General features: G+C 42.6%; 1 protein-coding gene across 1 annotated transcript in view; it reads left to right on the forward strand.

Annotated features, from left to right (window-relative positions):
- LOC117823797 (gamma-aminobutyric acid receptor subunit rho-1-like) overlaps positions 1–12,403 on the forward strand; it is a 30,999-nt gene extending 18,596 nt beyond the window's left edge. Inside the window, exons 3-10 of the mRNA XM_034699023.1 lie at positions 80–186; positions 2,867–2,934; positions 3,013–3,236; positions 7,634–7,716; positions 7,824–7,964; positions 8,038–8,190; positions 8,671–8,867; positions 12,002–12,403. Coding sequence (XP_034554914.1) covers positions 80–186; positions 2,867–2,934; positions 3,013–3,236; positions 7,634–7,716; positions 7,824–7,964; positions 8,038–8,190; positions 8,671–8,867; positions 12,002–12,289 — 1,261 coding nt within the window. The 3' untranslated portion in view covers positions 12,290–12,403. The remainder of the gene's footprint in view (positions 1–79; positions 187–2,866; positions 2,935–3,012; positions 3,237–7,633; positions 7,717–7,823; positions 7,965–8,037; positions 8,191–8,670; positions 8,868–12,001) is intronic.
- The last annotated feature ends 3,889 nt before the right edge of the window (positions 12,404–16,292 follow it).

The raw sequence follows: 16,292 nt of genomic DNA on the forward strand, positions 1-16,292 counted from the left end.
AAGTTTTGTTCATCTTAGCTTGATGATATTGTTGAAAAATAAACTTTCAGATGGTCTTTTCCCCCAAACTGTCTCTCAGCCACATGTTGAAGAGGAGTCCAGACATCACCAAAACCTGGGGGGCAAAGTCTGAGCAGCTGCTGAGGATAGACGACCACGATTTCACCATGAGACCGGGATTCGGAGGTGAGGAGCTTCTTCTTTCCGCTGCAGGGCTGGTAGACTGTGATCTCCGCTCAGAGATACTTCAGCTTTAATTCAACGTCCAGACGAATCATCCGCCACATCTGTTCCTTTGGATTTCACCTCATCTAGCCTCTTCATCCGAATGTATACACTCCCCTGAACGTGGGCGGTGGGAGAGATGACATAACAGAGTGGGATTAAGTCTGATCCACGCTGCAGTAATTAATTATGAGCGAGCAGTCTGTAGCTTTAGGTTTCAATAACTTCCATCTAAATCTGCCACAAAGCCTTTATCTGTGTACTTTGTAAACGTTCACACTTGTTCACCCTTAAGGACGCAATCTCACATAAAAGTCTTGAAAAGCTGCAGACTTTGGAGAGCTTTTTCTATCTGCTGAGAAGAAGCCTGAGCATGCTTTACACCCAGCAGAGAGTCGCAGGAAACAGGCGGTCTGGGAGAAAATAAATCAACCAGCAGAGAGAAACAGAAATTTTTCATCTAAGAGTTAAAGGTGACATATTACGCTCTTTTTCATCAAGATACATTGGTCTAAGAAGTCCCCAAAACATGTCTTTAAAGTTTATTGCTCAAAAAACACTTTGAAATCAGATTTTGGCATGCCTGAAAAACCCACTTCTTCAGCCCTGCTCAGAACACTCTGTTTTGTCTCTGACCACGCCCCCTCAGGAAGTGGATGTGGCCTCGGCTCTCCAGCATGTTGATCTAATGTTTACATGTTGGCTGAATATACACGACTGCTCACAGACCCGCGTTACTTCAACCCTCTGAATTTGATCCAGAATCTGATCCTGACGGAGAGGCGCCTTTCTGAAGGATTGGTCACAGATTTAGTGTTTCTTGTTGTTTTATTTGTCAGTATGTCGACGTGTGTCTTGGTACACAGCTACAAACATGTAGCTATGTGGCAATGCTGACTAGCGCTAGCACTTTTCCATGAAAAATAAAAATCATCCACTAGATCTTCAAATCTGCAGACGTGGGGAGTAAAACCGACCTTTGTGTTTATTAAGACAGCCTACAACTAGAATGCCTCCCTCCTAAGCTCCTTGTTAGCACACATGTGTGCAGGGAATGAAAAACGGAGGAGGAGTTGAGTTGTATTTTATACAGTCTATGGGTTGAACAAGCTCCGAGCTCTGACTCTGTGACAGACCGGATATTGTTGTGATGTAACAAAAACACTGAAAACTGAAACGGCTCGTTTCACACACATTTACAGAAAGGTGGAGAAATCAAAACAGGGGCAGAATGGATTTTTTTCATTCTCGGGGGGTTTGTAGACATGCCAGGGACACATATTTCAGGTAGAGAACCATTAAAAAGTCCATTTTGCATGATATGTCACCTTTAAAGGACTGTTTGTTAACTTGGTTAAGGTTAAAGATAGGAATGATTAATTTTCAGGTAAAAATAACTTCCCTGTTAGAGTAAGGGAATCATCAAGATGTTGTGTTGGCCAAAAAATCTGAATCTAAAACACAGAGTTAGTGGCTATCCAGAGTAAAGCTAATGGGTTGAGGATCCCAGACGTGGAAGATAAGACTCCCTTAAAGTACTCGTGTTGTTGGCTAGTTAACGTGAAGTAAAAATAGACATTACCAGTACAAAAGACGTCAGCTCTAAAGAAAAGGTTGTGCTTGTGTGAATGTCTCTAATAAGGGTGTAAGAGCCTAATAATAATACTCAATAAATAAAAATAAAAAATAATCAGGAACAGTGTCCTGTGGTAGCTTGGCGACCACCAGGTGTACCCTGTCTTCCGCCAGAAGTCATCTTGGATTGGCTCCAGCCCCCCTCGACCCCCAACGGGATAAGTGGTCAAGATGATGGATGGATGGATGGATGGATGGATGGATGGATGGATGGATGGATGGATGGATGGATGGATGGATGGATGGATGGATCAGGGACAGATGAAATGGCCAACATTTGTCAGATAGTTGACGCTAATTGAATTTACAGTATATATAACTTGATCCAATCGCACAGTTAGCGTCATTCGCATCTTTATATTGACTTTACTTTAAGTAATTCACCCACACTGATGCGGGCCGTCAGAAGAACATGAATATGCTCTATGTGTCTTGACATGCAACCTTCAAAGGATATACTCATAGGCGATCTTTACTTAAATAAGAAAGTTGTTGACACTGACTTATAAATAAATACATATTTATTCTGAGATGTGTTCAAGACATTAACTTAAAGTTGTTGCTTCCTTCATTATAATCTGTGATAAAAGGGAAAGAAAGAAAAGATCAGTCTGCTCTGTGATATATTAGCCTCACTCTGCAGGCTCAGTGCTATTTGTTAGAGACACCGCTCTGAGAGAGATGATTTCATTGTTGCAGGAAAAGGATTGACAATAAATGAAGTCACAGCCTCTAAACAAACCCAACAAGCTACTCTTGAATTAATCTTATTACGATGACTTATAATTATGAATCTTCTCAACGCTGCAATAGCCAGACTCCAGACAGACCACCGGAGTGACCTCCAGGGACTTCAACCATGTATTTATTTTTGACATTGCTTATTATTGTATTTGTATAATTTATTGTGTGAAGATCAAATGTAATGACCAAATTTCCCTCCCCGGAATAAATGAAGTAATTCTGATTTCTGATCCTGATTGTCCTTATCCTTCTTCTTTTCCAGGACCTGCAGTTTCAGTCGGTGTGGATGTCCAGGTGGAAAGTTTAGATGCCATCTCAGAAGTGGACATGGTAAGTCTGCATCAAACAGTTTGTCCTACTCGTGTGTTTCCAGTTCTAAAACAGACATGTGTATATTCATTTTCAAAGGACTTTACTATGACCCTGTACCTGAGGCACTACTGGAAAGACGAGCGCCTGTCCTTCAGGAGCAACAGGAACCAGAGCATGACCTTTGATGGCCGCCTGGTGAAGAAAATCTGGGTACCTGACATGTTTTTTGTCCACTCGAAGAAGTCCTTCACCCATGACACTACTACAGACAACGTCATGCTGCGGGTCTATCCTGACGGCAAAGTCCTCTACAGCCTCAGGTGAGTCTCATGGCTGGGATCATTTCAAATGTTCTTTGAGAACAAACCTTGGGTTTTTTAGTGTTTCACCTCTGCATTCAGTTTTGGGATGGCTACTGCACTCAAGTGTTGTGCATGTTGGTAACATGTAGCATGGTTCAAGTACATTAATGAGGCTTTGGAGGCATTATCAACAACGTTGAACGGACTTATATCCTGGCATATTCAAGTTGTGACAGCCTGGGTTACTTTTTGTGCATGCAGAGAGCGGGATGGTAACTTAAAGTAAATCACCAGTAGGCATTGAAACTTGGAATTATCTTTGAAATGTTGGGATTGTTGTATGTTTTACATGATGCTAGCAGTGCCAGGTCGTTGGCCACATTAGCCAGCTACCTACCCACTGCTAGGCGACAGGGTCGGTGCTATGTGATGCCGACTTACAGGAAGGACAGTTGGTGACTTAAACAGAATCCTCCGCTGACCAGACCATCTCAATTTAGTTCGGCATTCGCCAGGTTCGCACAGCTCGTGTTGAACATCTTGCATGTGTCCAGCTCTTCTCTGTCTTTAAGTTTTGTGCTTTAAATGTTGACTTCAGCAGAGCAGAAGTACCAGCCTCTCAGGTGGCCTGATCTTGCTGTGCAAATGCTGGTCTCACGAGACAAGAGGCCACCCACAGAAAAGAGAACAAAAGATTGATCTCGAGATTTTCTGAATGATCTCATCACTATCATCTCTCTCTCTCTCTCTCTCTCTCTCTCTCTCTCTCTCTCTCTCTCTCTCTCTCTCTCTCTCTCTCTCTCTCTCTCTCTCTCTCTCTCTCTCTCTCTCTTATTCTCCTCTATCTGTCTTTTCCTATTCCAACTTGGTCGCAGTAGATGTGTGTCTAACATGAGTCTGGTCCTGCTGGAGGTTTCTGCCTGTTAAAGGAAGTTTGTCCTTGCCACTGTAACTTGCTAAATGCTGCAAAGTGCTCTGCTCATGGTGGATTAAGATGAGATCAGACTGAGTCCTGTCTGTAAGATGGGACTGGATCTTATCCTGTCTTAATGTTGGGTCTTTGTTAATAATAGAACATAGACCTGCTCTGTTTGGGAAGTGTCTTCAGATAACATTGGCGCTTTATAAATAAAGATTGATTGATTGATTGATCACGGAGGTTAAACCAGACCTAACAGCGTCCCAACTTCTTAGAGTTTGGAGTTCTTCAACGTGGATCGGTTACATTCATGTCATATTTGGATTCCTCACATTTAAGGACAATATGAATCTCTTGAAAGCAGTGAAAGGATTGGATCTGGATTGTCCTTATTTCATGAACCATGTAAATAAGTCCTGACTTCATAACTAAAGACCTGTATATTTTACCTTATGTCTCTGGAACAGCTTCATCAGCACAGCGTTAGTTTTCGTCAGCAGAAGATCTATGAGGTACACATGCTGCTTAGTCAGTGGGGCAGGTTAGGGTGTTAGTGGGTGTTCAGGGATGTAATTACCTCCGGCTGGCCCACCAAGACAAAGTGGCTCCAGCTGCTGCTGTACAAGATGTGTATTTAAGGGGATAAAGTTCTGCCAATTACGAGCGCTAATACTCACCCGAGCAGGACCTTGTAATTTTGGTGAGCGATAGGAGACTCAGGGCCAAGATAGTTGATTTTGTAATCCATGGTTCAGAGCCTGGCAGAGATTAACAGCTGGCCATCTGCCTCCCGTTCAGACCGCTGGAACACAGAGCTGCCATCACCACGGACGGAAACAAACAGAGTTCAACGGTGATGTCAGCATCTACGAACCCCAACCCACCAACGCTCACTGATCTGAAATATAGAGTCTAGTGCTGAGGACAGTGAAGGGACTAAAAGACTTTCAGATTAATCCAGATCTTAGAAATACAGTCAAACTCAAAGTCTGTTGGGACTGCACTTAATCTTGGTGTTGAGGTTTGGTCTTTGCCTCCTGGTGGTACTATGCTGTGTAAGAGGGGTTAGTGTGTAATTGTAGTTTTTAGATATAATCATTCATCCTCATCACATGGCCAGGGTTAATCTGGCTGTTGGTGCTTGTTGGAGATTTCCTTGACTAAGGCAGATTGGCGAGGGAGGATGACAGACCAGGCCTGCTGACCGTGTGGTCCTCTTGTCCTGTCAGTGGGATTATGTTTTTTCATTTATCATCTCAGTGCTGGAAACCAAATCTCTGCTGAAGCCTCCCACCGACACGCTATCCGCCTGTCAGTGTGCAAAGGGTTACACATGCACTGTGAGCCTGTAATGAAAGGTCAAAGGACGTCATTTGTTGTGTATATCTTCCAAGCACTGACCTCCTGATTAACGTGTAAATGCAAAAAACTGCAATTCCCCAAATGTCCATTGGAGGCTCCAAAACTGAGTCAATCCCCAAAGGAGCCCCATGTTCAAAGGTCCAACTTTACAGCAGAAATAAACATGTTTACAAACAAAAACTGGATGTGGTCCTAATAATTTATTTTTCTTTTGTAACTGTAGAGGAAATGTATTGATAGGATATGTTGATACTAACCCCCATTCCAAAAGAGTTTGGATGTTATTTAAAATGTTGATAAGAACAGGATGTGATGTTCTGAAAATCAATTAGTCCCTATATTTAATTGAAAATAGTGCAAAGTAACCATATCAGATGTAGACAGAAAAAAATGGTTGTTTAAATTTGACTCAAGCAATTATTTTAAAACATGGAGACAAGAGGAAAGTGAAAAAGTTGTGTGATGCTAAAAAACAGATGGATTAAAATCTCCAAACTAATGAGGTCAATGATCAACAGGTTAGTCACATGACTGGGTATAAAAAAGACACTCCAGAGAGGCAGAGTCTCTCAGAAGGAAAGATGGGAAGAGATTCACCACTCTGTGAGAGACTGTGTGAGCAAATAGTTCAACAGTTTCAGAATAATGCTCCTCAGAGTAACATGACAAAGAATGAGTGGATTTCATTGTCTACAGTACGTAATATCAATTATAAAGATTCAATCTGGAGACACCTCTGTATAAAAGGGACAAGGACCAAAACCAAGACTGGATGGACCTGATCTTCAGGCCCTCAAACAGCACTGTGTTAAAAACAGACATGACTCTGTAGTGGAAGTCACTGTATTAAAAACAGACATGACTCTGTAGTGGAAGTCACTGTATTAAAAACAGACATGACTCTGTAGTGGAGATCCCTGCATTAAAAACAGACATGACTCTGTAGTGGAGATCCCTGAATTATAAACAGACATGACTCTGTAGTGGAAGTCACTGCATTACAAACAGACATGACTCTGTAGTGGAGATCCCTGCATTATAAAAAGACATGACTCTGTAGTGGAGATCCCTGCATTATAAACAGACATGACTCTGTAGTGGAAGTCACTGCGTTAAAAACACACTTGACTCTGTAGTGGAAGTCACTGCATTAAAAACAGACATGACTCTGTAGTGGAAGTCACTGCATTAAAAACAGACATGACTCTGTAGTGGAAGTCACTGCATTAAAAACACACATGACTCTGTAGTGGAAGTCACTGCATTAAAAACACTCATGACTCTGTAGTGGAAGTCACTGCATTAAAAACAGACATGACTCTGTAGTGGAAGTCACTGCATTAAAAACAGACATGACTCTGTAGTGGAAGTCACTGCATTAAAAACAGACATGACTCTGTAGTGGAAGTCACTGCATTAAAAACAGACATGACTCTGTAGTGGAAGTCATTGCATTAAAAACAGACATGACTCTGTAGTGGAAGTGGAAAACTGTCCTTTGGTCTGGTGAATTAAAGTCTGACAGCACACAGCTCAAAGCCAGATGGTCAAAGACATACTGATGATACGGGGATCCATAAGAGCCCAGGAGTAGAACACAACAAGAGACTGTGTTGTTATTGGACATTAATGGTAACAAGAGGGCCTTCGCCAACCTTGTAGGTGCTCGGGCCCTAATTATATACAAATAAAGATCAACAGAAATGTAACAATGGTGGGCACGAGTGGCTGTATATGCACTTCCCACCCAAGTATCGTCTTTGTGTGGGAAAAACTGCAGTGGTTATGCATGGATGCTGGTTTCTTTGGAGGGAGCTATATGAAGGTGGTTTCTGATTTGAAAAGAGTATAATCATCTTCATCTTTAACAAAAAGGACTTTCTGTAAGGATCCTTTCTGCTGTTGTTATCAGACATTTCAACCAACAGTTTGAGCCTGATCGAGGCAAACACAAAAAGTTAGACACATTTACATGAATGATGGATCACACTGCAGCCTTCACACCAAAGTAATCCAAAAGATTTAATAACAATCTTCGACTTTTTTCATGCTGATGACCAACCTCAAAACTCCTCTGTAGTTAATGTCTCTCTTTTTGTCAGCACAGTATCACAGCTGATTGTCCTTTTCTCAGGGTGACGGTCACATCAATGTGCAGCATGGACCTGAGCCGCTTTCCTCTGGATACGCAGACATGTTCTCTGGAGATAGAGAGCTGTAAGTAACATCTGCAGACACTTTTTCTGTGCCAGGTGTGAATGTATGAACGAGGCTGTGTGGATTTGTTTAGGTGATTCTTAGATGATGCTCCTTTTTTACTCCAGACGCATACACAGACGACGACCTGATGCTGTACTGGAAGAAAGGAAACAGGTCTCTAAACATAGACGAGAGGATTTCTCTCTCCCAGTTCCTCATCCAGGAGTTCCACACCACCACCAAGCTGGCCTTCTATAGCAGCACAGGTAAGCACACACCTGTCTGTTCCTTCAGGCCTGCAGTTGACTCTCAGTTTCTAACTTCACGTCTTTCCTCCAGGCTGGTACAACCGTCTGTACATCACCTTCACTCTGCGGCGTCACATCTTCTTCTTCCTGCTGCAGACGTACTTCCCTGCCACGCTGATGGTCATGCTGTCCTGGGTTTCCTTCTGGATCGACCGCAGGGCCGTACCTGCTCGAGTGCCGCTGGGTGAGAGGGCCAGACTTGTTTTTTAGCTTAATGATGCGTTAATTACAAGTTTGGGGAGTTTTTCTTCTCTGAGTCAAGGGTTTGACTTGAGCACAGCAAACAGGTCGGCACATTTAAGTTTAACAAATGTTTTTGACAGTTTGGAGTGAATTTGTCTACGTTCAAGGAGTCATCGTTCTTGTGCCTTAAAAAATAAAGACAAGTTAGAAAGCCTATACCTCATGTGTTAGTGCTTCAGTATGTTACAATATGAGACTATACTGTGAGCATGATGCTAGCTCTAAACTGCTGAATCACACAAACTTGTTCAAATGGCAGGGATGGGGTCATTTAAGCCAAAAAGCCTGAAACAATATGAGCCAGTGGATTATAGTCCACCTTCTCCATGATTGGTCCAACAATCATTTAATGTCTTCATTTTAAAAATCAGCTTTATTCCTCTGTATGTAAACACGTTCATTCACTCTGGACCCGTTTCAGGTATAACCACGGTGCTCACCATGTCCACCATCATCACTGGAGTAAACGCCTCCATGCCGCGGGTGTCCTACATCAAAGCTGTGGACATTTACCTCTGGGTCAGCTTCGTCTTTGTCTTTCTCTCTGTGATTGAGTACGCTGCCGTCAACTACCTGTCCACTCTGCAGGAGCGCAAGGAGCGGAAACACAGAGAGAGGGTCAGTCCTGCAACAGCATCGTACAACACGCTCAACTTATTTCACTGAAATATCAATCAATCTTTATTCATATAGCACTAAATCACAACAAACGTTATCTGAAGACTCTTCCCAAACAGAGCAGGTCTAGACCAGACTCTATGTTCTATTATTAACAGAGACCCAACATCAAATCCACTCCCACTGTTACGCAGATGACACCCAGCTCTACCTCACCACTAACCCCTCGTCCACTCTCCCGCCCACCTCCCTCACTGATTGCATCTCTGAAATAAAAACCTGGTTCACCCTAAATTTCCTTACATTAAACAGTAATAAAACCGAGGTTCTCCTCATTGGCACCAAATCCACTCTATCCAAATCCAACAGCTTCTCCCTCACCATTGATAACTCCTCCGTCTCACCCTCCCCCAGGTTAAGAGTCTGGGTGTGATCCTTGACAGCACATTATCCTTTCTATCACACATCAATAACATCACCCGGACTGCTTACTTCCACCTTCGTAACATCAATCGTCTCCACCCCTCCCTCACCCCCCACGCTGCCGCCATCCTTGTCCACAGCCTTGTCACTTCCCATCTGGACTACTGCAACTCTCTCCTCTTCGGCCTCCCTCACAAATCCCTCCATAAACTCCAACTGGTCCAGAATTCAGCTGCCCGTATCATTACCCGAACACTCTCCATCCACCACATCACTCCTGTCCTCCAACAGCTCCACTGGCTCCCTGTTCAGTTCCGCATTCAGTTCAAAGTCCTCCTGTTAACATTCAAGACCATCCACAACCTCGCCCCCCCCCCCATATCTGTCCGACCTCCTCCATGTTCCCACTCCCTCCCGCTCCCTCAGATCCTCTTCCTCCATACACCTGTCTGTCCGCTCCGCCCGTCTCACCACTATGGGGAGCCGAGCATTCAGCCGCTCTGCTCCCCGTCTCTGGAACTCATTGCCACCTCAACTCAGAAACACAGATTCTTTCCCCCATTTCAAATCACAACTCAAAACATATCTGTTCAAAACCGCCTACTCCGTCTGACTCCAATTGCATTGTCATTCTGTTATTGTTTCTATTTTTTCTTACCGCTTTGTTAGTTTACCTTGTTTTCATTTTGACTTTGATTTTGTTTTCCTTTAATGTGAATTCGTGTACGTATATATATATATCTGTGCGGTGTCCTTGAGTGCAGAGAAAGGCGCCTTTAAATAAAATGTATTATTATTGTTATTATCAAGACAGGATAAGATCCAGTCCCATCTTACTGTCAGGACTCAGTCTGATCTCATCTTAATCCACCATGAGCAGAGCACTTTGCAGCATTTATTAGCAAATATCTATAATACAACAACACACATTGAGACCTTGCTTTCTTACTCATCACTCGGCTGTGTTAAATGCCTGATTCTGATTGGTCGAAACCCCTTAACAACTGGGATTAATTCTGCATAACGAGCAATAACACACGCTGCCTTCAAATGGGACTTGTGAAGTCGTGTTGTGAAGTCGTGTGCACAATTGGCCTGGATCAATCTTTGTTCTTTCTTTGTGGAAATGCTAAAATTAGGATTTTTTATTTGAGCTGAAACTCGGCACGGAGAAACAAAAGACAAGACGACAAAGTTAACGATCTAGATAAACCCTTGATTTTGCTCCTTTTGGTCCCGTACGTTAACCAAAGTCTGTTGCACAAGCTGTGCTCTCACCAACGTTTACTTAGCTCCTCTAACTACAGATACTATCAGTTATGTATTATAAATGTATTTATGTGAAACTGGATTCCATGGGCTCCACCCTGAAACGTCATTAGACACGTCACAACTCATGAACTCAATGCTTTCAGAGAAATACGACTAACAATGAAGAGGAGGGGTGTTCATGTGGAGAAAACGGTAAACACGACCCCATTTGAAGGCACCAAGAGAAGAGCAGCTCACACACGTCACATCAAATCAGTCTGCTGAAAATATCTGTGAACATTTTACTTCTGCTCGTTGTCACTGAGGCTCAAACCAGGGGTGTCCAAAGTACGGCCCGGGGGCCAATCGCGGCCCAAGGTCTATTTATTTATGGCCCCAAGCTTCCATCTTAAAACATGTTATTTAGAGCACAGAAATTAATCACCTTCTGAATCATCTGTACATTTGCAGTTTCTTTCAAGCGCACAAACAAAACTAAAGTCAATCCAGAAACGTCTCAAAAAGCTTCATATGGACTACTTGTATAAAAGCCAAAGCTCTGGGAATTCTGCAAGACGGCATTAAAAAAGAAACACAAGAACTCTTAAAGCTGACAGGTTTTCAAACTAATGTTTTTATCATGATGTGAAAATGTTCTTGATGAACACTTAAAGTTCAGAAGACACAAAAGAGGACACAAGACAAGATCAAAATTATGAAATTGTGCAGAAAAGGCAAAATTTGGTGCAGAAAAAATGGTAAGAATGCAGGAAAATAATTATTTAGTTCTGAAAATGTTGTCTGCTGGTCAGAAATGTTTAAAAAACAACATCAAAAAGAAGTGTGATGAAATCCAGATTGTGATCCTGACAGAAAAATAATGAGACAATATTTTTCCCACATTGCCCGACCTGAAAAACATTTTCCTCCAAAAGAAGATAAAGTTTACGTGGCTCGAAGAGACCTGAGGACTACCTAGTTACTGATTTATTGAGAGAATGTTTAATATAATTGTTATCAAATAGAGATTTCATATATAACCTTTAGGATTCCTAAGTCTCAGTAGGAGCCACTGGCCCTGAGGTATTCTGACAACATCCAATGTGGCCCTCTTTGAAAAAAGTTTGAACACCCCTGGCTTAAACGATTTGAATTTAAAGCCATGGTAGCACTACCAACGGTGGAATCAGAGGGTCTTTTCAAAAAATCTTTACATATAGTATATCATTTTTATATCAGTATGTAGCCACTCTGCATTGCGGTCTTGTCTCACCCTGTCAGGATTCTATTTTGCGTTACCATCCAGCACGCAAGAATGTCAGTATACATACGTAGATCTGGAATTACAACTCTTAATTTTAATGAAACAAAAAGTGCAATTGTTCTGAGAAACTTAAGCTGTGTTAATTCAAACTGAAAATCTTTTGAAAAGCCATGAAGCTCTTGTTGTCTCCCTGCAGCTGCCGTGTACCTGTGGTTTGGCTCATCCTGACATGATGTCTGCCAGCTACAGTGAGGTGGACGCTAACACAACAGGACACTACAGCCTGCCGGGGGAGAACGGGGTGAAACGGGAGAGGATGCTGGTAGAGCTGGCCATGGAGAACGATCAGATCACCGGCCACGTCGGTACCAGCGCCTACAGCAACGTCTGGATGGACACGCACGTCATAGACAAATACTCCCGCTTCTTATTTCCTGGATCTTACATCCTCTTCAACATCATCTATTGGTCCATCTACTCCTAACACACACCTGAGGCTCGCTGAGCTCTGAACGCTTCTCCATGAAGATGGAAAATCTGCCTCCAGGTTTGCTAGAGCGCTGACCAGAGAGGAGACGTATGATCTGGACTTGCAGGTTCGGGCAGTCTCTCTTCACCTGAGAAAGACAGAAAACAGAGCTCTGCAATCCAGATAAGACTGGAGTACAGTACAGGTCCTCTGCAGACCTGACCTCCAGAGACAGTTGGATCTGGACTCAGCAGACTTTGAACCAGGTCTGTGTGTTACTGTATGACAGACCAGCTGAGATCAGTCACTGGAATAAAGCTGGATCTTCTCTGACCAGTCATAACACAACTTTTACCCACTGTGGCTTCAACATGGGACACGTGTACCTTGATGGGAACTTAAAGAGCGTCAGATGTTTCCCAGGAAGCAGCTGTGCCCGGGAGTCTTTAATTTAAGAGTTTATCTGCTGGTTGTTGATCAGGGATCAGAGCTTGATAAACTGTAATCAAGGGCTTGAAACAGATTGAAGGCAGCGCTCAAGTTGTTTGGTGTTGGTTTGATGGCAGTTTTTTCTTTAAAGCTCCTGTGAGGTTGGTTTTGATGAACCCTGTGGACAAAGCTGATCTTGTCCTCTACATGAGGAACCAGCATTTTCTGACTAAAAGATCTCATCCTTCTTTATTTTAAACCTCTAACAGGAAACTCACAATTCATTTTTGGTGATAATGAGTTTAAACAAGGCTGCAGAGTGCTGCTCAGAGCCTCATCTGACAGGAAGGCAGACAAAGTTACTATGAAGAAGGGCTTTGAAATGTTTCAGTTTCTTAATCAACCATTTAAAAATGCAAGATGTTGGGAATTTTAAAGTGAATTAAGAAAATCAATCGTTTCAAACAGATTTTATTACACCCGGCTTTCTTACTGATCTTCCAGCTGTGTAAGATGCTTGATTCTGATTGGTCAAAACCCCTTGACAACCCCTTAACAACGGTTATTGACTTTCACCAATATGAGCAACACCAGAGGCAAATGTCATGTCGAATCAATCCCAGGAAAAGAGTTCAGACACATTTTGCTTCTGCTGGTTGACACCATAGACCGTAAGGTGAGGTAAAACCATTAGCATGCTAAATCAGCAGGAGAGCTGAATGAGGACAGTTTGGAACGCTAACTGCTGAATCACTGGGACTGTTTTTTTTACAAACTGTGTACATAAATCATTTAAATCAATAAAATAATCTCTTAATCCAATTTTTTTTACCAAAGTGTTTGTTTCTAAAGGTAATATCCGGGTAATAAATGCGATGACCCCTTCAGGGTGGACAAGACCCCTCCACTTTGTATTGTGGTCTTGTCTTACCCTGTCAGAATTCTATTTCCCATACATTATCCCTTACTTAATGATGTAAAGCAACTTATACCTGTGTCTTGATTTGGGAATCAAATGAATGCCATGAAATGTTCTTTATGATCTTGACTTTCAAATGTATCAGTCAAGTTAACGCTGCGCTGCTGCACTGCTGCACTGCTGCACTGCTGCACCAATGTGGTCTGAACCCATGACTTAGAGGGAGGAGACAGCTTCAAAGTTTTTATTCTGTCAAATACAGGGTTTGTTTTCTAAAGGATAACCTTGTTACACATAAAAAAAATATGAAGGAGTGCAGGTTCACAATGTCCAATCAGTGTCCATATGGCGTGCAGTTACTCTGAGATAACTTTGATTAATCACTGACATCCAGGGATCCCAGGATAATGTGACAGCAGTTCCAGTTTGGTTGCTTTCTCTGTTTCACACAGGTCCTGTTTGAGTGAAACTTTTGTTCCCTGTGACAATAGGACGTATCACAACATTCTGACCAAAGCCACGAGTCTGTAATAATTCCCCCTTAAATAGTGCTCTGCCCGCTGACATCAGTCTGATTAGCTGCACCTGTATGCTTAGCTTGCAGGTGGTAGCTCAAACTCAAAACACTTCAGTGATATTAGATTCTGTTGTTGCAGTACTGTCATCATACAACAGAAGATACAGCTTAACCAGGGTGTGCCGAAAGGGACAAAAAAGGCATGTGGAGAAAAACAAATGAAGACCTTAAAGCTAGGGTTGGTAGTCTTGGAAAACCAGCATGAATTTCAATGTAGCTTTTCCTCATGACTCCGTCTAACCCCTCCCCTCCTCCCTCGGAGCTCCTCCAAAACGACGCCCCCCCCCCCCCCGCTCACATGCACGAGCGCCGCTGATTCTCGACCATATGATCGTGACTGATTCAAAACCGGTCCTCACCAAAACATTATCATAGTGAAAGTTAAAAACACAAACAAACATGGCTGCTGTTGTACTCACAACTATCATGCTAGCTTTATCCAGTTGTACCTGTGACACGATATCAGGAGAAAAGTTATAACACATATATAATACTGTAACAACTCTACTGTTTGTTAAACGTGTTCAGTGTAGATGTTCTTAATTCCTACAGTGTTGACGGTCAGTGAAGGCATCAGGAGAGGTGTAGAGTGTGTGAGTGGGAGAGAGGAGAGACAAGAGGAGAAGTTCTTCATTCATTCAAACATTGATTGTTGCTTTGTTGGTTGGCGTGATCACGGCCGACAGTGACCGGTTATTAAAGCTCAACGGGTTCACGAATCGGCTCGTCATCACTACAGCGTCCGGACGGACGCTACAGTACATATATATTTTCTGTAGGACTTACTGAACGTCATTAATTATTCTGCTTGTTGGTGAGAGCTTTTTAGACTCTGATCCGGACTACAGTCCTGAGCAAAGCACCTCATCAGGTCAGAGGGGACAGGCCCGAGGACGAGCGAGAGGGGCAGTCAGTAGAGTCAGGGGAAGTAGAGGCAGGAGACGGGGACTCGGAGGAGTACACGCCGGGGAAATGTACGCGCAGGAGGAGGGCAGAACGGCTGGATGGGATTTGATTGGTTTAAAATTTGGGGAGCCAAAAAACGGTGATTGGTTAGTGTTTTCCCAGGTTTACTCCGGCTGTAGATAGCAGCTTTTTTTCACTCTTTTTTAGGAACACATCATGTAATGATTGCCATCAGGACATAAAGATCATTTTAACCAGTATGACAAAAAGTGTATCTAAATCTGATTACCAACCCCAGCTTTAATGGCATCTGATTAACGGGTTGATGCTGATATCCTGACAAAAAATAACCAGCCTTCTCTCTCAGGGTCTTTTCAACTTGGATGAGAGGAACCAGAGCACGAGGTGGGTTGCCAGTTAGCTTCAGGTAACAACTTGTTCAAAATTACAGTTTCCCTTGTGCAACTCAGAAATCAGTCGTGCTCGACATGAAGAAAGGAGAACTTTCCAAAGTCAGCCTATCTGTACACTTGGTAGAAAAGTTATAAAGCACAACAGCAGCAAGAAATAGACGAAAAAGTACAGCCGGACCTGGATCTCCAGATGGTTTCTCAATAAAGGGTCTGAGCTATTGGCAACCTCTGTAGGTAATACACTTACTATAGGCCTACAAAAATAGCTCATACAACCACACTTTAAAACACTGAACTATCCCTTTAAAAGCCTTGTGTAGGGAGTTTTTCAGTTTGGGAGTTGAAAGAAGTCACAGGTGGTGGTTTTCCTATTTGTTTGACGGTTTGAATAAGAAAATGAAAACAAAGGATCTTAGAGGGGTGAAGGACTATAATAGTACAACAAACTCATTAAGCAAGTCTGTCCCGAACCTTTGGCAGCCTTGTTAAATAATAGATAACCTTAACTTAATCTTAAATGTCACTGGGTGTCAGCATTTTCTTGTTCCTGCAGCAGAGTCTGAGATTAATTTGAATTTATCAACAGATAATTTCACATGACCGGTGAAGAGAGCCGAACTTAATCTGTATGGAGTGAATAAATGACCAGGTGTTGTATTTTTGGGTCTAAATGTTTGAACCTTTGCTGTATTTCAGTGAGCTCTTCAGATCACATCATTTATAAGATGATAAAGAGGGATGCAAACACAGCTGTAATGTATTACTGCCACCGAG

Source organism: Notolabrus celidotus, chromosome 13, assembly GCF_009762535.1.
Source record: "Notolabrus celidotus isolate fNotCel1 chromosome 13, fNotCel1.pri, whole genome shotgun sequence".
NCBI classification, from domain to species: Eukaryota; Metazoa; Chordata; class Actinopteri; order Labriformes; family Labridae; genus Notolabrus; species Notolabrus celidotus.